At 41.7% G+C, this 25059-nt stretch overlaps 1 protein-coding gene across 2 annotated transcripts in view; it reads left to right on the top strand.

Moving 5' to 3' along the window:
- wdfy3 (WD repeat and FYVE domain containing 3) overlaps positions 1-23383 on the top strand; it is a 583406-nt gene extending 560023 nt beyond the window's left edge. For both annotated transcript variants that reach the window (XM_085963501.1, XM_085963491.1), the window contains 4 exons: positions 6520-6873; positions 17016-17127; positions 18013-18210; positions 20475-23383. In XM_085963501.1, the coding sequence (XP_085819627.1) occupies positions 6520-6873; positions 17016-17127; positions 18013-18210; positions 20475-20595 (785 nt within the window). In that variant the 3' untranslated portion in view covers positions 20596-23383. The remainder of the gene's footprint in view (positions 1-6519; positions 6874-17015; positions 17128-18012; positions 18211-20474) is intronic.
- The last annotated feature ends 1676 nt before the right edge of the window (positions 23384-25059 follow it).

Genomic DNA, 25059 nt, shown 5'->3' with positions numbered 1-25059 from the left:
GAAGTCTAAATCATTGATATATACCACGAAAAGCAAGGGACCTAGTACTTAGCCCTGCGGAACCCCCCCGGAAACAGCCTTCCAGTCACAAAAACACCCGTCGACCATTACCCTTTTCTTCCTGCCACTTTCCCTTGGATCCCATGGGCTTTTACTTTTCTGAACAACCTGCCATGTGGGACCTTGTCAGAGGCCTTGCTAAAATCCATGTAGACTACATCAAATGCACTACCCTCATCAGCCCTCCTCGTTACATCCTCAAAAAATTCAATTAAGTTAGACAGACACGACCTTCCCTTAACAAATCCCTGACTGTCCTTGATTAATCTGCTCCTTTCTAAATTACTATTTATATTATCCCTCAGAAATGTTTCCAATAATTTGCTAAGTTTACCAATCCTCATTCCAAGCTGGGGGGGGGGGTGGAGGAGGCCGGGGAAGGAGGTGCGGGCAGGCGGCCACCGAAAAAGCGGCCGGCCGCACCTCCGCCTTAACTAGCGCCACTAAGGCTGCAGCATGGCCCGGTCTTCACATCGTTGTTTGCGGCCGCTGCGGAAGAGGCGGCCGCAACTAAATATGGGGGTCGGGGCGGAACCGGGGCACTGCGCACACCGATGACGTCATCGGCGCCGGCGCAGCGCTACCGGCTACCGCCGCCATTACCGCAGCGCTGAATATCAGCGCAAACTCCTCTACTGGCGCAGAAGCCCTCTTTGGGCGGTAACTGGGCGCAAAGCCCACTGAATTTCTGGCCCTTTGTGTCTGTGTTCACGGAAGAAGATGCAAAAACCTCCCGGAAATAGTGGAGAACCAAGGGTCTAGCGAGAGTGAGGAACTGAAAGAAATTAGTATTAGTAAAAAAAAATAGTACTAGAGAAATTAATGGGACTGAAAGCCGATAAATCCCCTGGGCCTGATGGCCTACATCCTAGGGTTTTGAAAGAGGTGGCTATAGAGATAGTGGATGCATTGGTTGTCATCTTCCACAATTCCATAGATTCTAGAATGGTTCCTGCGAATTGTAAGGCAGCAAATGTAACTCCACTATTTAAGAAAGGAGGGAGAGAGAAAACGGGGAACGACAGACCAGTTAGCCTAACATACGTAGTAGGGAAAATGCTAGAATCTATTATTAAGGATATGGTAACAGGACACTTGGAAAATAATAATAGGATTGGGCAGAGTCAACACGGATTAATGAAAGGGAAATCATGTTTGACAAATCTGTTGGAGTTTTTTGAGGTTGTAACTAGCGGAATAGATAAGGGGGAACCAGTGGATGTGGTGTATTTGGATTTTGAAAAGGCATTTGATAAGGTACCACACAAGAGGTTATTAAACATAATTAGGGCTCATGGGATTGGGGGTACTCTACCAGCTTGGAATGAGGATTGGTAAACAGAGTAGGAATAAATGGGTCAATTTCGGGTTGGCAGGCTGTAACTAGTGGGGTACCACAAGGATCAGTGCTTGGGCCTCAGTTATTCACAATCTATATCAACGATTTGGATGAGGGGACCAAATGAAATATATCCAAGTTTGCTGATGATACAAAGCTGGGTGGGAATGTAAGTTGTGAGGAGGATGCAAGGAGGCTTCAAGGGGATAAAGACAGGCTAAGTGAGTGGGCAAGAACATGGCAAATGGAATATAATGTGGAGAAATGTGTAGTTATCCACTGTGGTAGGAAAAATAGAAAAGCAGAGTTTTTAAATGGTGAAAGATTGGGAAATGTTGGTGTTCAGAGGGACCTGGGTGTCCTTGTACACGAATCACTGAAAGTTAACATGCAGATACAGCAAGCAATTAAGAAAGTAAATGGTATGTTGGCCTTTATTGCAAGAGAATTTGAGTATAAGAGTAAAGACGTCTTACTGCAATTATATAGAGCCCTGGTGAGACCACAATTGAAGTATTGTGTGTACAGTTTTGGTCTCCTTACCTAAGGAAGGATATACTTGCCATAGAGAGAGTGCAACGAAGATTCACCTGACTGATTCATGGGATGGGGGGATTGCCATATGAGGAGACATTGAGTAGACTAGGCCTATATTCGCTAGAGTTCAGATGAATGAGAGGTGACCTCATTGAAACATACAAAACTCTTACAGGGCTTGACTGGGTGAATCCAAGGAATTCTCTACCCCAGAGGGCTGTGGATGCTCAGTCGTTGAGTATATTCAAGGCAGAGATCGATAGATTTTTGGATGTTAAGGGAATCAAGGGTTTTGTGGATAGTGCAGGAAAGTGGAATTGAGGTAGAAGATCAGCCATAATCTTATTGAATGGCAGAGCTGGCTCGAGGGGCCAAATGGCCTACTCCTGCTCCTATTTCTTATGTAGCCAGAGAGGATTGGAAAATAATGGTCAGAGACTGCTATTTCCTCCCTTGCTTCTCCTAACAGCCTGGGATACATTTCATCTGGGCCTGGCGATTTATCTACTTTCAAAGATGCTAAACCCCTTAATACTTGCTCTCTCACTATGTTTATCCCATCTAATATTTCACACTCTTCCTCAACTACAAAGTCTGCATTGTCCCCCTCTTTTGTGAAGACAGACGCAAAGTATTCATTAAGAAGCATACCCACGTCTTCTGCCTCCACACACAGGTTACCTTTTTGGTCTCTAATAGGCCCTACTCTTTAGTTATCCTCTTGCTCTTTATGTATTTATAAAACATCTTTATAAGTTTTTCTTGATTTTACTCACCAATATTTTTTCATGCCCTCTCTTTGCTTTCCTAATTTCCTTTTTATTTTCACCCCTGCACTTTCTATACTCTTCTAGGCTTTCTGTAGTATTGAGCTCTCGGTATCTGACAAAAGCTTCCTTTTTTTTTCCTTATCCTACCCTGTACACTCCTTGACATCCAAGGGGCTCTAGATTTGTGAGTCCCACCCTTTTTCTTTATGGGAAGTTATTTGCTCTGAACCCTCACTATCTCCTCCTTGAACGCCTCCCACTGCTCTGACATTGATTTACCTTCAAGTAGCTGTTTCCAATCCACTTTTGCTAAATCACATCTCCGCTTAATAAAATTGGCCTTTTCCCCAGTTGAGAACTTTTACCCCTGATCTACCTTTGTCCTTTTCCATAATTATGCTAAATCTAACTGAATTATGGTCACTACCACTAAAATGCTCTCCCACTGATGCCCCTTCCACCTGCCCAGCTTCATTCCCTAAATGCTCTCCCACTGATGCCCCTTCCACCTGCCCAGCTTCATTCCCTAAAACTAAGTCCAGAACTGCCCCCTCTCTTGTTGGGCTTGTATGATTCTATAATTTCCATGATGGCCTCCTCCCAGGGGGTCAGGTGGGCTATTGAGGCTGTCCCTCCTCCTGTCCTGGCTTGCTCTCTTTTGTTGTGAGCTTTCTTTTCCTGCAATGAGGGAGACAAGTGGAGGTTGAGTGAAAATGAAGGAGTGAGTGTAGAGATTGCATAGCATAGATACTTAGAAGGAAACAAAGATGGAGTGAGGTTGCAAGACCAAAGGCCCTCCCTGTGTGTTGTCAGTTGTGTTCAAAGCATCAGAGTGATGGGGAATGTGAGGGCTGCATGGTCGAATAGTTATGTGAATGTGAGCATAGAGAGGGAGGGCATGGGTATGGGCGCATGGGTGTCAGTGTCAAGTGGGATGTGGAGGAAGAAATTGCTAAATCTGAGTGCTGGTGAGGAAAGGCAATGGGGATCAGATTGAGGGTGATGGGAAATTCGTACTCACTTTTCCAGTGCGCTGAAGGTCATGAAATATTTTCCTGCACTGTATCCAGGTTCTGCGGGTGACTCCCAAGGAGTTGACCTCCTCAGGCACCTGCATCCACACTGCCTTGGTCTGAGTGGGAGGCCTCTTCCTCCCTGATAAAGGGAAGAGCACCTCCCTGTTGGCCCTAGCCTCATCCACTAATGCCTGCAGTGCCACCTCGTCAAAGCGAGGAGCTGATCTGGCCCTCCCGCTTGTCATATTTGCTGCAGCTCCCTCACACTGCACAGTCAAGAAGCTTGGCGGTCTGCAGAAGAAGCAAGGCTTGCTGTAGACCTTAAATGCAGCTGCAGTGATGATGTCATTGGAGGGGACTTTCAGTCATGAAAAACCCATTTGCAAAGGCTTCCCACACGTTGGAAATCAATTGGCCAATTCAGTTAAAATTGAGTCAGTGTCCCACATCCATTTAGATTCGTGTGGGAAACACGAAATTCGGATAACACGGCACCATCCCACACCTGAGTTAAAATCCCCCCCCCCCCCCCCCCCCATTGAGTACAAAAGAAAGGAAGCTATGATGAACCTTTATAAAACACTGGTTCGGCCTCAGCTGAAGTATTGTTTCCAGTTCTGGTCACCGCACTTTAGGAAGGATGTGGAGGCCTTAGAGAGGGTGCAGAAAAGATTTACAAGGATGGTTCCAGGGATGAGGGACTTCATTTATGTGGATAAACTGGAGAAGCTGGGGTTGTTCTCCTTAGAGCAGAGAAGGTTGAGAGGAGATTTGATAGAGGTGTTCAAAATCATGAGGGATCTAGACAGAGTAGATGGAGAGAAACTGTTCCCATTGACGGAAGGGTCGAGAACCAGAGGGGACAGATTTAAGGTGATTGGCAGAGGAACCAAAGGCGACATGAGGAATAACCTTTTTATGCAGCGAGTGGTTAGGATTACACAGTGACTGGAATGCACTGCCTGAAAGGATGGTGGAGGCATATTCAATTGTGGCTTTCAAAAGGGAATTGGATAAGTACCTGAAGGAAAAAAATTTGCATGGCTACTGGGAAAGGGCAGGGGAGTGGGACTAGCTGAAGTGCTCTTGCAAAGAACCGGCATGGGCTCGATGGGCTGAATGGCCTCCTTCTGTGCTGTATCCATTCTATGATTCTATGAAACTTGAATTTAAAGTAGCACACACTTAAAACAGGATGTGTCAGCACCTATTTCTCAAGCAATTATCCAGAAACATCATAATAGACTGATCCCAGTGCTGTCACTCAGGCTTATCAACACCTCTGATCATTTTGAGTGAGAAACCTTGCTAATTTTAATGGATAAACAATTGTGAGCAGCTTAAGTAAGCACCAAATTTGCGATATGCACTTCCACCTCGCCAAGCTCTTACAGCCGAGCACTCGGAAAATCTGCACTATTTTGTTTGAGTTAGGTAATGTGCTGCTGATGTGAGAATCTGTCTAATTTGTTGATTGAAGTGTGTCTTAAACCAGTGTGTATTTAACCACAATGGGCTCAAACATCCTCCGCTGTCCTGGCATACTTCTACCACATCTGCTGGAAACAAGTTATGACAGACTTTCCTGAATGGCCTTGTGGAGGCAGAGACAAGGCTCCCTGCAACGGGAGTTCCCACGACCTCGGCCCTCAAAGGGACTCAGCATATGGTTGGCTTAAGTATACCCTAAGATGTACCAACTGGAGGATGTGGGAACCACCTAGGGTCCAGGCCATGACCTTGTTCTGGGCCCTCGAAGACAGGCCCTGGGCAGTTAAGCAAGATGTTCTTGCTTGGTTTTATGGCGACTGCCCCAGATATGCCCCTAGTCGTACAGGTGCCCATCATTTGCAGGTAAATGAGGGGGTCTCTGCCTGACCCTGGAAAGTTCCGTGAGGTCTGCAGTGAGCCATCCAATCATAAGTTCTAGGATCGCCAACCTGTGAATTCTCAGGGCCAATACATTTAATACTGAACTAATGGCAAAAAATATCAGATTTCTAATAAAGTGTAAATTAGTATGTACATATAACCAATGTGCATTTGTGTACCTGATTGTACAAACTCACAGGAACTTTTCTGTTCACTATGCAAGATGAATTAACATTTTCTACACATTGTAATGATTTTTTATAAATTGTTTGGAAGTGTCCTTCCAGGCTGTAACCGACTCTCTGGGCTTGGGTGCTTTGGACATTCTTCAAACTTCAGTGTGTTCAAGACTTGTGTGTAGGAATGCATTGTGTCTTTGAGTAATTTTTCAGTGAAACCTTTACTTCCCATTTGGTTCCTATCCTGTTCTAACCCTGGTCTTGTGTCATAGTCTTGTAAAACATCTCCATTCAATTACATAATGCAGAGCTGTACAGTGGCAATTTATGATTATGATGAAAGATTGGTGGTAACAGTCGAAGCTGTGCACTTCAATAAATCTCTAACAGGAAAGTTCAAAAATAGAAGAATTATATATACTGTAAGAAAAAAAACTGCTGGGATTGTTCCTGTCAGCTGAAATAAAAACAACTCCAGCTTCCCTCTTGTGGCTATTGATATAATCAAAGCCCCTTGTAGGTTAAATTTGTTTTAAATTTATTTGAAAAGTGCAATACCATGTTGATCATAATTGTAGCTACAGTTGACTTAATTCCGATGGAAGTAATATTAAAAAGAAATTGCAACTATCAACAAATTAAATATGCAACTTACAAATCTCATTGAGCAGTGCAGATTCCTATTTTTTCTGTTGCTGTAACTGTGGAGAGAGATATTGGATATTTGATTTATATTTGTAATTTAGATGGGGATGCCCAGGATGAGGAGAGCAGTGATTCTGACCTGGAGGATCAGAGCAGTATCCAAGATCCGAAACCCAAGCAAAGTTTGTCTGGCTCTGCAGCACACAAGGCAAAGGGCATGTCAGGCCGAGCAGCATGGCTTGTAGATGGGGATGAATCAAAACGCTGGGCAGATCAACTCAGCCTGGATGAGAAGGATGGGTTTGTCTTCGTAAATTACTCGGAAGGCAAGTCGAAACTGCAGTCACAAACTCAACAGCAGCCTCAAGTTCAAAGTCATATGCAACATCACCATCACCAACTCCATCAACAGTCAATGCAGAATGAAGTAAGACGCCATAACCAGCTAAGACAAGGTAACTGCTTTTACAATGTACTCCATTTAAATGTATGCCGACTAAGTAGTAACTTATTTCAGTAAGTAGAAGTTAGTCAGAGGCTGCGAATTTGCCGGCGCTCAGAGGGTGAGTTTGGAGGCAAGTTCGCTGTCGAAATAGCAAAGATTGACAACGGGTAGGAAACCTGCTGTCAACCCACCTTCACGCGAGTCTCCCAGGTGTTGGGTCTGTCAGCGGAGAACTGACCCGACACCAAATGGCAGGGGATACAATTGAGCTTGTTAAATGGATTGTTAAGAGCCAATTTAATACTATTTTGAGGCTTCCTTGCAATTTTACGTTCTCCCCCCACGTGTTACCCGCTGTTCGGGGAACACACTAGCTCAAGCTGGCATGATTTGAGTCTGCTCTGATGTTTGTGAAAAGCTGACAGCTGCAGAAGTGGTGTCAAGGATGCCATGCTTCAGATGGTCAGTTTCAGAGTGCAGAAAATGGTGGTTACTGCATTTTTAATACATATACAGATTTCTTTAGCGTACAAGTTTTTAGATCCAACTGTATGTCCAATGCCACCTCATTGGGAGAACCTCTCTCACCATTGACAGATCCCTTCTGTCATCTCACCTGAAGCTGCTATCTAGTGCAGCAACATCAGAGCCAATGAAACCTTGGTCCTCCGAATCCTTCCACGATCAGCCCCAACACCAACATCACCAGGCACAGCAACATCAGTAACAACATCACCTACCTTCTCCGCCATCACCTGATGCTGCACTGGACACAGGGCATCATCCCCTGACAACATTGCTGCCTAGGAGGCCAGTGATGGTATCACCATGGCCAGATTTACTTCACTTGACGCTGTTAACCCTGGCTTGCCACATGATGCGCAAGGTTGACACCATCCCACATCAGAACCATGAAGCATCCCTTTAATGTCCAAGCCATTCCATGCACACTCATCACTATAGTGGGGGGGGGGGGGGGTGGAGTTATGTCTGAGCATTCACTAGAACTCAGTAAGATACTTCTCAAGGTGCACTCAGATCTGTCCAATAAGGGGCAGTTTTGGAAAAATAGATTTCACTGTATGACAGCACATTACCAGAAACTTCACATTGACATTGGCTAAACCTGTCATGTGCCTAGCCTTGTGTGTTGTTGGTTGTTATTCTTGCAGTACGATGAGGGCGAGGGTGAGTGTGAGGGGTGGCTAGTGAGATGGCGAAGTGATAAAGTAGATAGATAGTGTTGGGTGGAGGTGCAAGGTAAGTTGGGGTGAGTAAGGATGTGCAGGAGGAGGGTATGGAAGGCAGAGTGATGGGGATGTGTTGAGTGGCACAGCAGGGTGAGTGAGTGTGGCTTTGCAGTAACATTTCATGATCTACTGAGATCATTGAAAGGTTGCAGCCAGGGACCCCTGACAACATCCCTGCTTTTGCCCTCCTGCGCAATGTGCAACCAGGTTGCGTTGGTGTCCTGGGGAGGTCTCTTCCATCCTTGGAAGGGAAGAGAACCTCCCTGCGTGCTGTGACTCCCTCCATAAGCATATGGAGGGAGTCATTGGAGAGCCTTTGTGCAGTGTCTGTCAGTGTTTGCATCACCTCAGTGCTGTCGAACACTGACAGAACAACTGTCAAACTCAATGTGGACGTGGTCCCTTTAAGGAAACCAGCTGATGACGCGTCATCAAATAATGTCATCAGACCCGCTTCCTGTTAATTGGCTGGGAAGCCCGCAGGACGTGCGTAACAAGGCCAATCAAGGGAAAATCCTGTTTAGAGCGGCTGCAGCCAGGTTCGTGACTGGAACCTGTATACCAGCTCACACGTCACCATCCCACCTCCGCTGGGAAATTAGCGGCCATAATTTTTGTCTCATTTTTATGGCCTGTTCTGTTAAGGATAGGTTTTCGTGAAGGGGGTCTTGTTTTTTTTTATTCAATCTCATTATTTACTAAGTACAGGAAACTCTCGTTTAAACGGCACCTAAATATCTGGAATTCTTTATTAACCAGCAAAATTCATACTCCGAAAACAACACCTCAATAACCGGAAATGTTGCCGAGTCCGAGTCTTCCGCGGTGGCCGAGTTAGTCAGTGGGGGTAGTTCTCCAAACTGTCACTACTCGGCTTCTTGGCACTGTCGGAAGTTATTAGAGTTATGGATTACCCTCAACTGGCAGTACTGTACTTAATCAAGCATCTTCCACCATCCATTTAACACAATATTCTGTAGGTGAGTACCCAGTTACTGTATACTGCACATTCTTGATTTTTTTATTTTTGTTTGTTAAAAATAGCCTTGGTAGATAACCCTCTCTGTCATCCGGAATTTTTAATCAACCGGCAACACGCCGGTCCCGTCGGTGCCGGATACCAAAGAGTTTCCTGTATTGGTATCAATGCAGATTAACTGGCCTTCACATATCCTACACTAACCAATAAACCTGTTTCACTACATTTAAACTAGTTATTTTTTAACATATTTTCTTCCAATCACCCTCAAGGCTGCAAGAGGGCTGCAAAATTTGTCTTCCAGTTTTGCTTCAGTCATGACTATGGGCTAATAAATATCAGTTACTTTTTCATTATTTTGTTTTTCTCTGTCATTGAACCAAAATGGAAAATTATATAACAAATGTACTTTGTCCTGGTATTTCATATATTAATATATCAAGCCAAAAACATTCTGTGCATAAAGAATACATGGTACCAACATTTGAAATACAGTATAAGAACATAAGAAATAGGAGCAGGAGTAGGCCATACTGCCCCTCAAGCCTGCTCCGCCATTCAATAACATCATAGCTGATCATTGACCTCAACTCCACTTTCCCGCCCGATCTCCATATCACTTGATTCCCTTAGAGTCCAAAAGTCTATCTATCTCAGCCTTGAATATACTCAAAGACTCAGCAGCCACAGCCCTCTGGGGCAGAGAATTCCAAAGGTTTACAACCATCTGAGTGAAGAAATTCTTCCTGATCTCAGTCTTAAATGGCCTATCCCTTATCCTGAGACTATGCCCCCTAGTTCCAGACTCTCCAGCCAGGGGAAACAACCTCTCAGCATCTACCCTGTCAATCCCCTTTAGAATCTTGTATGTTTCAATGAGATCACCTCTCATTCTTCTAAACTCCAGAGAGTATAGGCCCATTCTACACAATCTCTCATCACAGGACAGCTCTCTCATCCCAGGAACCAATCTAGTGAAACTTCGTTGCATTGCCGCCAAGGCAAGTATATCCTTCCTTAGATAACGAGACCAAAACTGTGCGCAATACTCCAGGTGTGGTCTCACCAAGGCCCTGCACAATTGTAGCAAGACTTTCTCACTCTTGCACTCCAACCCTCTTGCAATAAAGGCCAACATGTAATTTGCCTTCCTTATTGCTTGCCGTACCTGCATGCTAGCTTTCTGTGTTTCTTACACGAGGACACCCAAATCTCTCTCAACACCAGCATTTAAAAGTTTCTCACCATTTAAAAAATATTCAGTTTTTCTATTCTTTCTACCAAAGTGAATAGCCTCACATTTCCCTACATTACACTCCATCTGCCACCTTACTTCCCACTCACTTAGTCTATCTATACCCCTTTGCAGACTCTTTGGGGGGAATTTTCCCAACCCTGAGGAGGCGGGTTTGGAGACGGGACTGCCGGGAAAATGGCAGAAACTGGGAGCTGGTACCAACCCCGCTCCCAACCCGCCTCCGTGCCATCTTCCCGGGAGGCGGGTCCCCGAGTCGCGCAGTGATCCATCTCCTCGAGGTGGGATGGGGATTATAGCCAATTAACTGCCTGTTAACAGGCAGTTTTGAGGCTTTTCCCCATTTTACGCATGCAATTGCGGGCTTCCCGACGGCTGCGATCCTCTCCAGGGTCAGCAAGGCGAGCAGTGGGTCTGCGGGGGTGAGAGGGGTTGAAATTTCTGCTGTAGAGGTGAGTGATGGGTGCAAGTGTGGACAGGCAAGTATGAGAGGCGAGTAAAGTGTTGGAAAAAGTTTCCTTACCTTTGCTTTCTGCAGGCTTCAACCGTTGAGAATCCAGAGGTGCCTCATCTCAACAGCAGAGATGACAGAATGGCTGCTACATTCTCAAATGCAGCAGCCATCTGCTTTCTGCTGAGGAGAGGTGTCTTGGTGAGCATTTGTGCAAGGGCTCACCTTCGAACAGAGATTGTCAGTGTTTGACAGCTTCTCAAAGCTGTCAACCGCTGACAATTCATCTGTCAAACAATTTTCGACAGATGAAGCATCATACACTGACGCCATCTGTCACCGGCTTTCCCTTAATTGGCCAGTAAGCCCGCAGGGCAGGCTTAACAAGGCCAATCAAGGGAAAATAGCGTGGGTTTGTCAGACATCGCTAGGGACGGGACTAGAACCCGGAAGGTAGCAGTCCCGCCCCCAACTCGTCTCGGCTGGCAAAATCCAACCCTTTGTGTTTTCCTTACAGCTTATTATCCCACCTAACTTTGTCATCAGCAAACTTGGATACATAATCAAAATCAAATCAACTTTTATTGTCATTGTTAGTGCACAAGCGCAGTACAACGAAATGTAGGCTTGCGGCTCCCGAGAGTGTACATTTAGATTAAGACATTTAAACATTCAACATACATTTGGCTTGTAATACATTAACATAAACATAACCATAATAAAGTGCATTGGCAGATGTGCAGGCTTTAGAGTTTATTTGTGGAGTTCAGTAGGATGACAGCCCTGGGAAAGAAGCTGTTCCTAAATCTGGTCGTATGGGTGCGAATGCATCTGTAGCGTCTCCCAGATGGCAGGAGGGCGAACAGACTGTGGCTGGGGTGGGTAGGGTCTTTGATGATGGACCGTGACCTCCGTAAACAGCGCTTCTGGTATATGTGCTCTATGGTCGGTAGCCGGGTGCCGGTAATGCGTTGGGCAGTTTTGACTACCCGCTGCAGGGCTTTCCGGTCATAGTAGCTACAGCTGCCATACCATACTGTGATACAGTTCGTCAGGATGCTCTCTATTGTGCAGCGGTAAAAGTTAGAGAGGATCAGGGGTGACCGGTTACATCCCTTCAGCCTCCTTAGGAAATATAGGCGCTGCTGGGCCTTCTTCACCAGAGAGGAGGTATTGAGGGACCAGGAGAGGTCTTCCGTGCTCGGTCCCTTCATCTAGGTCATTAATATAGATTGTAAATAGCTGAGGCCCCAGCACTGATCCTTACGGCACCCCACTAGTTACAACCTGTCAACATGAAAAAGATCCATTTATCCCTACTCTCTGTTTTCTGTCCATTAACCAATCCTCTATCCATGCAACTGTATTGCCCCCAACCCCTTAAGTGCTTGTGTAATAATCTTTTATGTGGCACCTTATCGAATGCCTTTTGGAAATCCAAATATACTACCTCCACTGGTTCCCCTTTATCTACCCTGCCAGTTACATCCTCAAAAAACTCTTAATAAATTTGTCAAATACAATTTCCCTTTCATAAAATCATGTTGACTCTGCCTAATCATGTTATGATTTTCTAAGTGCTCCAATACCATTTCCTTAATAATAAATTCCAGCATTTTCCTGATGACTGATGTCAGGCTAACTGGCCTGTAGTTCCCTGTTTCCTCTCCCTCCTTTCTTGAATAGCGGGGTTACATTTGCTACCTTCCAATCCACTGGGACCATTCTAGAATCTAGGGAATTTTGGAAAATCAAAACCAATGCATCCACTACCTCTGCAGCCACCTCTTTTAGAACCCTAGGATGAAGGCCGTCGGGTCCAGGAGATTTGTTGGCTTTTAGTACCATTAGTTTCTCTAGTACTTTTTCTCTACTTATATTAATTACGTTAAGTTCCTCACCCTCATTAGACCCTTGGTTCCCTACCATTTTTGGTATGCTTTTTGTGACTTCTACTGTGAAGACAGATGCAATATATTTGTTTAACATTTCTGCCATTTCCTTATTCCCCATAATAATTTCTCCTGTCTCGGCCTCTAAGGAACCAGCATTTACTTTTGCTACTCTCTTTTTTATATATTTGTAGAAGCTCTTGCAATCTGCTTTTATATTTCTTGCTAGTTTTCTCTCTTTTTTCCCTTTGCTGGTTTCTGTAACTCTCCCAATCCTTAGGCTTACTACTATTCTTCACAAAACCATAAGCTCCTTCTTTCAATCTATTGCTTTCCTTATCTTTTTTAGTTAGCCACAGACGGGTCACTTTTCCCGTGGAGTTTTTGTTTCTCAATTGAATGTATTTTTGTTGAGAATTATGAAATATTTCTTTAAATGCGAGCCACTGCTTACCACCATACCTTTTTAATCAATTTTTCCAATCTACCTTAGCCAACTCGCCCCTCATACCTCTGTAATTGGCTTTATTTAAGTTTAAGACTCTAGTTTCGGACTTAGGCAAGGCACTCTCCAACTTAATGTGAAATTCTATCATATTATGATCACTCTGCCCCAGAGGATCATTTACTATGAGATTGCTAATTAACCCTGTCTCATTACACAATACTAGATCTAAAATAGCCTGTTCCCTGGTTGGTTCCATGATGTATTGTTCTTGGAAACTGTCCCAAATGCATTCCATTAACTCATCCTCCAGACTACCTTTGCCAATTTGATTTGTCCAGTCTATATGAAGATTAAAATCCCCCACGATTATTGCGTTATCTTTGTTACAAGCGCCTACTATTTCTTGATATTCTGTCCAACGGTATAGCTACTGTTAGGGGGCCGATATACTACTCCCACCAGTGTTTTCTGCCCCTTTTTATTCCTTATCTCCACCCATACTGGTTCTACAATCTGATCTTCCAAGCCGAGATCCTTTCTCTCTACTGTCCTTATGTCATCCTTTATTATCAGGACTACCCCCCCCCCTTCTTTTACATTCTGCCTGTCTTCTCGAAACATCAAGTACCCTGGAACATTTCGTTCCCAACCTTCACAGAAATCACAGAAACCCACACAGTGCAGATAGAGGCCATTTCAGCCCATCGAGCCTGCACCGACACATATCCCACCCGATCCCCGTAACCCCTACACCAACACATATCCCACCCTATCCCCGTAACCCCACGTATTTAATCCCCCTAACACTAAGGGTCAATTTATCATAGCCAATCAACCTAACCCGCACATCTTTGGACTGTGGGAGGAAACCGGAGCACCCGGAGGAAACCCACGCAAACACGGGGAGAATGTGCAAACTCCACACAGACGGTCACCCGAGGCCGGATTCGAACCCGGGTCCCTGGCGCTGTGAGGCAACAGTGCTAACCACTATGCCACCTTGCAGCCACATCTCTGTAATGGCTATTAGATCAAACCCATTATCTCTATTTGTGCCACTAGTTCGTCTATCTTGTTACGAATGCTTCGTGCATTCAGATAAAGAATGTTTAATTTAAATTTTTTACCATTATTCCCTGCTTTGACCTTATTCTCTGCTGCACTGCTACCATTAAATTCTCTGTCCCTTCCTGTCACACTCTGCTTATTTTAACCCAGATTTCTACTGGGTAGAAAGCTCTATTGCCTTGACCTTTCTCTTTAGATTTCTAAATTTCCCCTCACCTGACCCCTCCTTTTTTTAGTTTAAAGCTCTATCTTTATATGATACTAATATTCAAAATACCATTTAAAATAAGGTGCAGTTTGATAGTAATGTCAAACTTTAAAACAAATAGCAATTACTTTTGTAGTTTCAAATACTTGTCTTCACATACAGTTTCTGCTGTTAACCCTATTGATAATATGCTGGCAGCTGTACTTTTATCTGTTCTCAGAGATTATTGATGAATCATCTTGAAATGGTGCACGAAACTTACCACTATTCTGTCAGGAATTCCTCTTCACCATCCAGGTCCATTGTTAACTTTGATGATGGGTACTTTCATAAAAAGTTGGGAATGTCCGGGGCATCGAATGACACTTATTGCTTATTATGCATTTTCTCCGAGACAAAATAGTTCCCATGTTCAACTTTAATAAACATTGTTTTCCAAAAGATTCTTCATTGTCAAATGGTACCACACAATTTTATAGGTGGTTATTTGGTAGATAAATACTGCACCTTGCTGTGACTCATTATAGGAAAAATGCCCATCCTCATGAATGGATTCTCAATGCTAGTTTTCGGATAGATATTCTGAACCTTTGGAAATCCAGAGCTTAGACCTTTTTACCTCTTCAAAGAATTGCTGTCATAAGAACACAAAGGATGCAGCAAGAAAAAGCCATTCAGCACATTAAGCTAACTTCTTCCAGTGGGAATTTCAGTTGTTAAATAAATCTGGGCTAGGGTAAATCATGTAAATTGATATCCTGGAGATTTTGCTTGATTTACCAGTTCTATCAGAACATAAATGTCTGCCTTCAACTGAAACCTTTGCGACTCTTCAGCATGGACTACGTATCTTCTTGCCTGTTTTGTGAAAGGTGTTCTTTTATGGCTGACCATACGGTACAGTATTTTAATTAACTTCTGTCACATTTAAATTGGTAGTGAGCTGTAACTTTAAGCTTCTGTGATGGAAAACGTATTAGCAACAAATGTTAAATGAGCTGCAGATTCGTCTTTGATTTTTAATTTGCGTAAATTCTTAACGATCAGATTGTTCTTTGCCGAAGCCCCGAGACTGACACTAACTTCCATCTGAATCCATAATGAAGCATAGTTTCTATCCTCAAAGACTGTAGTGAAGTGATGGCAACCTTCTTTGTAGCAAGGCCTGATGTTTCACTAGAGGAAGTATGTTATTTATACATGCTCCAAACATTATTGCCAGAACCTTGCTGCCTAAGTGATATTGAACGAGGCAATCATAGAAATGACAGTACAGCAGGCATAGTGATACCACATTTTGTTTCATCTATGGGGCCTGAGTTTGAATCCAACCTAAACTGATGGAATAAAAGTCATCTTTCTCACTTTATTGTAAGAGTCGGTGGTTGGGTTTCCACAACAGAAAATTGCCCATAATTTGGCACCGAATTCTCATTCTTAGTCATAGATCACAACTATAGTATGTATAGCAATACAATATCACATTGTTGAAGCAGGAGTTACTCTGCTGAGGGAGGTTATCAGAGCACTGTAGAGGATGCTTTACTCTGGATCTAGCTCCAAAATATTTGATACAGTTTGATGCTGAAGTATTCCAAAAGTGGAGTAGCATTCCATTCTCTTAATTCACCTTGATGAAAACAGAAGTTTCCCAGAAGATAAATGAAAATAGTCTTGTGTCTTTGAGTGTGTGCATATGAACACATGTATGGAACAGTCAATCTGAAGAAGGAAAGGTTCACTTTTGTAACTCCAATTTCTCCAAAGAATTAGCCCGCCCACCTTTTTGTTCCTCTGACTACCTTATTATTTCAACTTTGGTTCTTAGTACTAGCAACACCCTCTTAGACAGGATTTTTTTTGTGAAATGCATTGATACACTGTGTAGTATAACTGACCTGTAAAAGAATTGGTCAGTATAGAAATTTGACCTTTGTGAATGGAAGCTCTGGTTTCTATGCACCTGTGAGAACATTTCCAAGGGCTAACCAATACATTTGTTGTTCAGTTATGTGCTGGGATTGTTCTCCTTGGAGCAGAGAAGGTTATGGGGAGATTTAATAGAGGTATTCAAAATACTGTAATGAGAGGTTTTGATAGAGCACTTCTGGCAAGTGGGTCGGTAATTAGAGGTCAGATTTAAAATAATTGGTAAAATCTCTAGAAGGGAAATGAGAATTTTTTTCACACATAGGGTTGTTAAGATCTGGAACGCGCTACCTGAAAGGCTGGTGGAAGCAAATTCCATAGGAACTTTCAAAAGGCAATTGGACATGTACCTGAAGAGGACTAACTTGCAGGGTTATGGGGAAAAACCTTGGGTGAGAGACTAAATTGAACAGCTCTTTCAAAGAGCCGGCACAGACACGACAGACTGAATGGCCGCCTCCTGTGCTGTAAGATTCTATGATTTTAAAACTGAGAATTTCACTGTAAATAGTAGTGTTATTACATTCCGTTATGTAGTAAGTGAACTGGGACATTCAAATTAGTTTAACTGCAAATGATTTCCATTGTCATAAATATTGCTTATACCGAGTACAAATAACAGGTTAAATTTTATATTGTGAGTCAATGGAAGTGGTTTTCTTTTTGTTTCAGGATACAGATGGGAACGACAGTTGGTGTTCCGAAGCAAGTTAACTATGCATACTGCGTTTGATCGTAAAGACAATTGTCACCCTGCAGAAATCACTGCATTAGGCATTTCAAAGTGAGTATTGTTGGTAAATAAAATCCATTTAAAGCAAGTTTTTAATTTAAATAGTCAGTGCTTGGTTCACGCCACTCCAGATCTTCGAATGAGAAGTCTCCCCTCCATGTGATCCCAGTCAGTGACGGGTATAGGTTTAGGCCTTTAGTCCAGGACTGCAGATCTCTCCACAACCTCTGTCAATAGTGCCTCTTGACAGATGATGAACTTGTCGTGTAGCAAGATGGACAACATGTGCGGAAAATATCAGAAGTGGCTGCAGATCAATCAGCATCTCAAAGAGAAAGATGGCTTAATATTTCAGGATTAAGTATCAGAACAGGTGGGGTCAGCCTGGAGAAATCCTTTTCCTAGGAGTGACAAGGACAGCCTTTTATAACGTTATAAATATGGTACAGATACTGATTGACCAGCTGCTCATTTTCATTTTTGTTTTAAGATTTCCAGCATTTACAAGGATAAATTAGAGTATGTGGAAAAAAAAATAAGGGAAAAGAGATTTCAGAGCTGTTTACTTTTTAGTGTGTATTTTTGTGTAATAGAGGTACTCAGTAGCATTATTACTGTATTTTTAAAAGCCTCTTGATCCTTATAGTGGCACGTAGACAAAGGAGCCACCATATATAGGATACAGCAATCCCCTCCTAAATCTCACTTTACACATGCAGCTTTCAGTTTATTTTTATATTATTTGGAATTACAATTTGCTGTTGAATTAAAAAAAAAATTTGAATAGGTTAGTATGGCCATTGAAATTATGCTTAGTTTAAAATGTTACAGGCTTTCAAAAAGAAAGCGCTTTTAGTAATTTAGTATATTAAATGAATCAATAACTCAGTTTAATGCAGTCATTTTGGCCTTGCTTTTTTTTTTCCTTCCCTACAGGGATCACAGTAAAATTCTGGTAGGTGATGCACGAGGCCGGGTGTTTAGCTGGTCAGTGAGTGACCAGCCGGGGAGGACAGCTGCTGACCACTGGATTAAAGATGATGGAGGCGACTGCTGTTCAGGATGTTCAGTGCGCTTCTCCCTGACTGAGAGACGGCATCACTGCAGAAACTGTGGGCAGCTCTTCTGTCAAAAGTAAGAGGACATGTAATAAGTTTTGCATAAATTTGGGGATGTTCTATTTGATGTGCACTCCATAATGAACCTTTTTCAGTATTTAAATCAGTTGGCAAAGTTGTAGTTTAGTTTTAATTTATGTTACACTATCTGCACTAACATTTTGACATTAGATCTTGATATAGATGACTGAGTGGAATTTGAGTAATAGAATCCTAAGCACTGCTCATGATTCTGTGGAATAGCAACATAAAGGATGAGAGGCTTTTAATTCTGCCATCTTGAGCATCCCTGATTATAATCGCTCCACCATTGGTGGCTGTGCCTTCTGTTGCCTAGGCCCTAAGCTCTGGAACTCCCTCTCTAAACCTCTCCGATTCGCTACCTCTCTTTCCTCCTTTAAGACGTTCCTTAAAACCTACCTCTTTGACCAAGTTTTTGGTCACCTGCCCTAATTTCTCCTTATGTGACTTGGTGTCAAATTTTTTGTCTTTTATTACTCCTGCGAAGCGGCTTGGGACGTTTTACTACGTTAAAGGCGCTATATAAATACAAGTTGTTGTTGAGTTTTATTAGCTAAATTCACATTCAGGGGTGAGATAGCAAAGTCATATGAAACATCCTGAGTTATTGAACTCAATTAGTGAGGTTTTCCTCTGCACAGCTATTGGGAGGTGAAGTGAAAAGGAAAATGGAACGGAGACTCATTAAATGAGATCTTTGTCCCCGTTGTGTCATGCTCCGAGTTCCTGGTGTGTACCCAATAGGTGGTACTGGTTCTATGCCTGGAGTTAATGCAGGCCCAGTGCTACTATTTTAATGAGGCAGGAGGGGCCATTTCTGTTTCCCACCTCACTTTCCTACTGTTGGGCATCCCAGTGGAGGAGTACCTGTAGAAGCCTCATGCAAAGGTCTGTGCAGGCTAGAGGTTCTTCGGGGTTTCTGGGGGCAGCCCAAAGACTGAAGAGGAACTATCAGGACACATCTTAAAGGTAATTTCCCCTCTCCCTGCTCCCCTGGACAATCTTTGGGCCTGCACCACAGCCAGGCCAGTAGACTTGCACTGGTATTTATATTTAGTTGTGTTCACCTCAATAAATTGGTTATACATATCGGATGTTCTGATTTCCTCCTAAATTTTAAATATTACTACTCGTATGCAGATCCATAATATTGCATATGTAGACTGCCATTCCCAGTTTCAGAGAAAGCTGTTGTGAGTTAAGCAGAGTTATTTAATGTGCGTCACTTGTAGAAGTGCCTGTAATATAATAGCATTAGAGGTGATTCCAGTTATCTCGTAGTTACCTTGTGGGTCAACATACAAAGTCTTTGTTTCAGATTAGAAGCCAGCTGTAAGGAACATCTTTACATGTTTTCTTGATGAATTTGTTCTAAACGGGTCTTAACATTTCAGATCAGCGAATGCTGCTTCTAGCTTTTTTCACACTGCTTTGATATATTTCATTAATATATATGGAGGTTGAATAAAATGAGGAAGACTATCAGATTACTTGTCATAGGTATGGTCTTCTAGCACCAGCACAGGTGCGAGGAGCTGAATTGCATCCTGCTGCACCAACATTTCTATGGTTCTTCATTCAACCATCGTATATAAAGTTCCCACTCTCCTGCTCCTCCGCTATTCTTCTAACTAGGCAAAACTTGGAGTTTTCTGAAACTTCTTGCCTGCAATGTTGCATTCTCTCATTATTTGATCCTATTTTTACTTCCGGGGAAAGACCCAAAATATAACTCAAGATAAGGCCTTTTATAAAAAGGAAATTGGAAAGACACATTTAGTGCAAAATTGTTAACGGGGCACTGTCCTTAGCTGTTTTTCTTCTGTTGCAAGGAGATTTGTTCATTTAATGTATGTGAGTTGAACTGTGTCCAAAATATAACATTGGTTGCAGTCAGTAAAGAGATCTTTACACAGGATTACATCGGATATACAGCAAAGAAACAGGCCATTCAGCCCAACCTGTCCATGCCAGCACTTAGGCGCCACTCGAGCCTCCTTCCATCTTTCCTCATCTAAATCTATCAGCGTAACCCTCTACCTCTGACAGGTTGCTCTTGTTTTGTCTTTTATCAAGAATACAGTGTTTAATTTTCAAGTCCCCAGTTTGTCAAATGTGGTCCAATACCAATTCAGACCTATCTTTGGTCTGTATACCCTAAAGGTGATATCTGAATGTTTGTAACACTTATTTTGATACAATTTTATAAAAACACTAGTTTTGCAATAGTTACAGATTCTACTTTATTTTGTATTTCAGGTGCAGTCGATTTCAGTCTGAGATCAGACGCTTGAAAATCTCCTCACCAGTTCGCGTCTGTCAAAATTGTTACTACAACCTGCAGCAGGAGAAGGGAGCTGAAGAGAGCTCCAGGAACTAGCAGGTCATTGACATATCAGTGACCAGACAAGTAGAATTATTGTTACTCCCAGCTATTTCAAATGATTTTATGCAAAAGGAAAAGTCTTGTTGGGGGGGAATAAAAAAGAGTTTACATAAATTTCTTTGTACTGTGTTGAAGCACTGTAATATACTGAATAGAAAGGGATCATTTGCCTTGCAGTTAATGTGCTCATCTCTCTACCTAACTCATAGATGGTTTGAATGTTCTGGAATGTGCTGAGAGTATGATTTTGGTAGTTCTGGACTTAAAACTATCCCTTAAACATCTTGATAATGTCGCCCGTGTTCATGGAACCAGTGGCTTGTAAGATTTTAGATGTAAATCTGCCACCTTTGCAAGAATCCTATTTGTTTATAGTGTAAATAGTTGTAATGGCCTTTTTAATGAGAGAAACTTCTGAATTGCCTGTTACAAAATGTCCTACTAACCACTAATTGTGTGATTTAATAGTAGCGTGTCCAGCATCATTTAGTAACGGTTTTAGGAGTTAAAGAAAATGTGCAAAAGCTAACCGGAACACTTATCATTATCAATTGCATTAATACCTTGCATTATGGTTTTTTTAATTTGAATTATTGTTTGAATCAAAATGTAATGGATTTGTGGGTTTATTTGTTTACGCCATATACTCCATTACATAAGCTCACAGTATCAAAGAAAAAGGGGCATGCAGCAGTTTCAAACCAGTCATGTCATTGTACGCATCTATTTTCAGAATAGCAGCTTCCTTGGTGTTGATACCTTCTTGAAAATACTAAAGTTTATCTGGGGATATTAATGTGCTATAACATCAGCAATCTGTTCTAACAAATATTTATTTAACTCTATCCTTTTTAGGAGCAATAGGACACTTGCAATGCTTGGGAATGCAAGTGGTACTTTCAGCATTGCACTACCATAATGCAAGATTTTGTTTTTGCATATGTGCTTTGAGGGGGGTCAGCAAGAAAATAAACCTTCCTTTCCATTAAATTCCGTTCCACCAAGCTCGGTACACTGCAATTAGGGTAAACTGAAAATTGAAATAAATTGAAAGTCTACTATTGTAATTTGAGTAGATGCATTTTCTACCTTATCCAAGCTGTTTACAAGATGTTGATGACGTATTCTAGACCAGCAAGTATAAAAGCAGTATTTTCTCTGTACATCAATACATGGGCATGTTAAGTCATAATACAGTCAAGCAGCTTCATTTAAAACAATACTATGTTATGTTAGAATGTATCCAGTGTCATATGGTGGTAAAGCAAGGAGACATCGTAGGCTGCAGTTGTTGAATGAACCTTACAATAGAATCTTCACTACAGAGTGTAAAACCCAGCCGTTTAGGTTCCTGGATCTTTCTCAATTTACAGCACAGCAATGTATCAACAACACTTCAGTGATCTTGTTTGTCCAGCTGACCTTTAATAGCCATGCTGTGAATTTATTTCAAAAAATGGTTTCCACTTGTTTAGATTGTTAAAATTGCTAATAAATGTATTGTACCAGTCAGTTCAGTGTTTATGGACTCTGACAGCTGGCGTGATGCTCCAGTGTCAGCCTGCCCCAGATAGTCATTTCTGAAAAACCACAACATATAAAAAGCAAAATACTACAGTCAATTCCCATGAGCACATTTACAATGGACCTCAGTATTTTATATTAGCTGTCAAAAAAATGTTGCTGTTAATCAACAGCCATTGTCTGTGAGCACATTGACTGGGGCAATGAAGCAACTACTGGTAGTTGTTAATGTGTTAAGTATAGTGAGGGTCCCTGGGAATCAGACTTGATTGTAGATTAATTGGCTGTCAAAGGCCACTTCCCCTATTGCAGTGGTACTGTGGGCAGTAAACGTTTCTTTTTGCGTTAAATGCTGCTACCAATGCAAGGATCACCTCTTAGGAGGGTAACTGATCTTCATGTTTATTTAAAATTAACATTGTTTTTTGTGTTAAAATTGTTATGGGTATATCAACATGTACTATATCATAATCTGTAGAAAGCACTTGGAGCAATCCATGTTGTAGCAAGTATACTCTTTGCGCGTAGCTAACATATTCATCTTCCCTTTCCCCTTGTTGTAAAACGCATTATTCATGTGTACGTATCTGTATAATGTATTGTGCAATTTGTACCGCCATGCTTACAATAGTAGAATCTGCTGCTAAAGGGCAGCACTTGTCTACATCGATACTAAAAGTTACAAAAAATGATTTTGCACCTTGCTATTGTGTATAAAACTGGTAGGAATCATTTTATCATATACATTTTCTCTATCATTTTAAAGACAGCATTTCTTTACAGTAAATGAACTGTATAATATTTATGCAATTATACTGTTTTTGAAGTATTTTTAATTTCAGCAAGTTTTGTTACTTGTTGCATGATTAACACAGCTGACTTTTTGTGTCAGTAAAATGTATATTGTTTTCCACCTTTTTTTGTTGTGTTTAATATATTAACCAATTACTTGTACCCCTCCCTCCCCAGATGACCATTATCTGTACAGTAATGAATCTGAAATGAAAAAAACTGGCTGAACTGGAGTGGGATTTTTGTACTGTATATGAGAAACAAAATCCTTGTTTTGGTGGTTCCTGTGCTAGACTGATGCATTACATTAGTGTGTAAACTGTGGTATCTGAATGTTCATTGTATATTTGTCTTTAATGCAAAAGAGCTACAGTCACACAAATACATATGTAACTAATGCAATAGAGACAAGTCCTGGTACTAAACTTTTTTTCATTTAAATAAATACCTGCTATTTACCACCAAATGTTGTTTACCACTTTCAGATCACATTATCAAAGGTTGGTTGTTTATTATTTTTGCTTTGATGAATGAGATACCTATTCTGGAAACATTTTTGTCTGTGGTATAAATTAAAATTCTAATATTTGTCTGATCTTTACACAATCTGCTTGAGGTACAAAAGCAGAGTACAGCACTATTTCTCTAAGATGAAGAGTGTCGATAGAAGCACATGTAACGTGTTCTATTCATGTTTTCTTTTAATTAAGAAAAAAGAATGATGCAAGAATACAAAATATTAGAGTGTAAGAATCTTGCACCAAATACTGAGTACTCTGAGCTTATCAAAAGTAGCATTATGTGTAATTGTTGAGGAATTTCTCAATTACTAGACATTTATAAATAGAGGGTTCTCGATACCTATGATCTGGGTTCAAATGTGAAACTGCAAAAAGATCAAGATTGGATTGCAGTATTAAATTCACCGAGGGCATATCTGGTGTAATAATAAGTGTATAATGGAGAGTGAATTATGCAGTATTACCAGGTTATTCTGAGTACTTTGAAGGAGCTTTTTTTGTTGGGGTGGTGGGGGGGGGGGGACATTTTATACAACGTTCTTCTATTGTTGCTAATTTGTTGTCTATTTCCTGTAATACTCGTTATCTATTACCCACCAACTGAATTGTAGCTTGTGTGAAATTTTCATCAGCCCCATTCCCATAAACTAATCAGCCTTTAACTAAATGATTACTGACAGTCTGTCCTAAGAGTTGAAAATACTGAATAAGATTAAATATTTTGTACGTGTTGCAATCAGTAAACTTCAGTGATTTGATGTCCAGACCCTCCCCGTGATGCTACAATGTGGAACATTGTGCTCAGATTCTGAGACTAGGTATGTCCCCACAGAGAAAATTAATGTTGGTCAAAAGGTGTCCAAGGATGATCCTTTCTATCGCTGAGGAGACACTAGTCATCTGTTTTGGTTTCTCCTTGTAATTGGGAGTGTGGAATCATGAGCACAAATTCACATTCTTTGACATTTGATTACCCTCCAGATACAATAGAATTCCTTCCATTCCACAAGGGAGAAAAATTGCTTTAAGGTGCCATGCCTTTCACAGAAAATGTGCCTTTTGTGTCAAATGGAATTCCATCAGTCCTTTCCCTTTCCCAAAGCTCTCTCTCTCACAACCTTACTTTGTGACTGCATCTCAGTTTTTTCCCTCCCATCAATTCCTGCCATATATCAACAGAAAAGATTCTTGGTATTCTGGTATTTTTTTTCATCAATGGGTCCTTCCTTTCTGATTGGGGGATCAAGAACAAGGGGGACACAATCTTAAAGTTAGAGCTAAGCCATTTAGGAGGGAAATCAGGAAGCACTTTTTTTTACACAAAAGGTAGTAGAAATCTGGAAAACTCTCCCCTGAAAATCTGTGGATGCTGGGACAGTTGAAGCTTTCAAGACCGAGATCAATAAAGTTGTGTTGGGTTAAGGGTATCAAGGGATGTGGAGCGAGTAAGTAGAGCTGAGGTACCGATCAGCCATGATCTAATTAAATGGCCTACACCTGTTCCTTAATTTTTTTTTTCCCCTCAGAAAACAATTCCTCCTCACTTTTATGTAGATTTTATATTAATTTCAGGCAATGGATATCCCACGTCACTTGGAATCAAGTCTACTAGGTTCCTGCA

This window comes from Somniosus microcephalus, chromosome 2 (genome assembly GCF_052327205.1).
Source record: "Somniosus microcephalus isolate GS21.2 chromosome 2, FLI_Smic_1.0, whole genome shotgun sequence".
NCBI classification, from domain to species: domain Eukaryota; kingdom Metazoa; phylum Chordata; class Chondrichthyes; order Squaliformes; family Somniosidae; genus Somniosus; species Somniosus microcephalus.
This window is presented reverse-complemented; position numbering and strand designations above follow the sequence as displayed.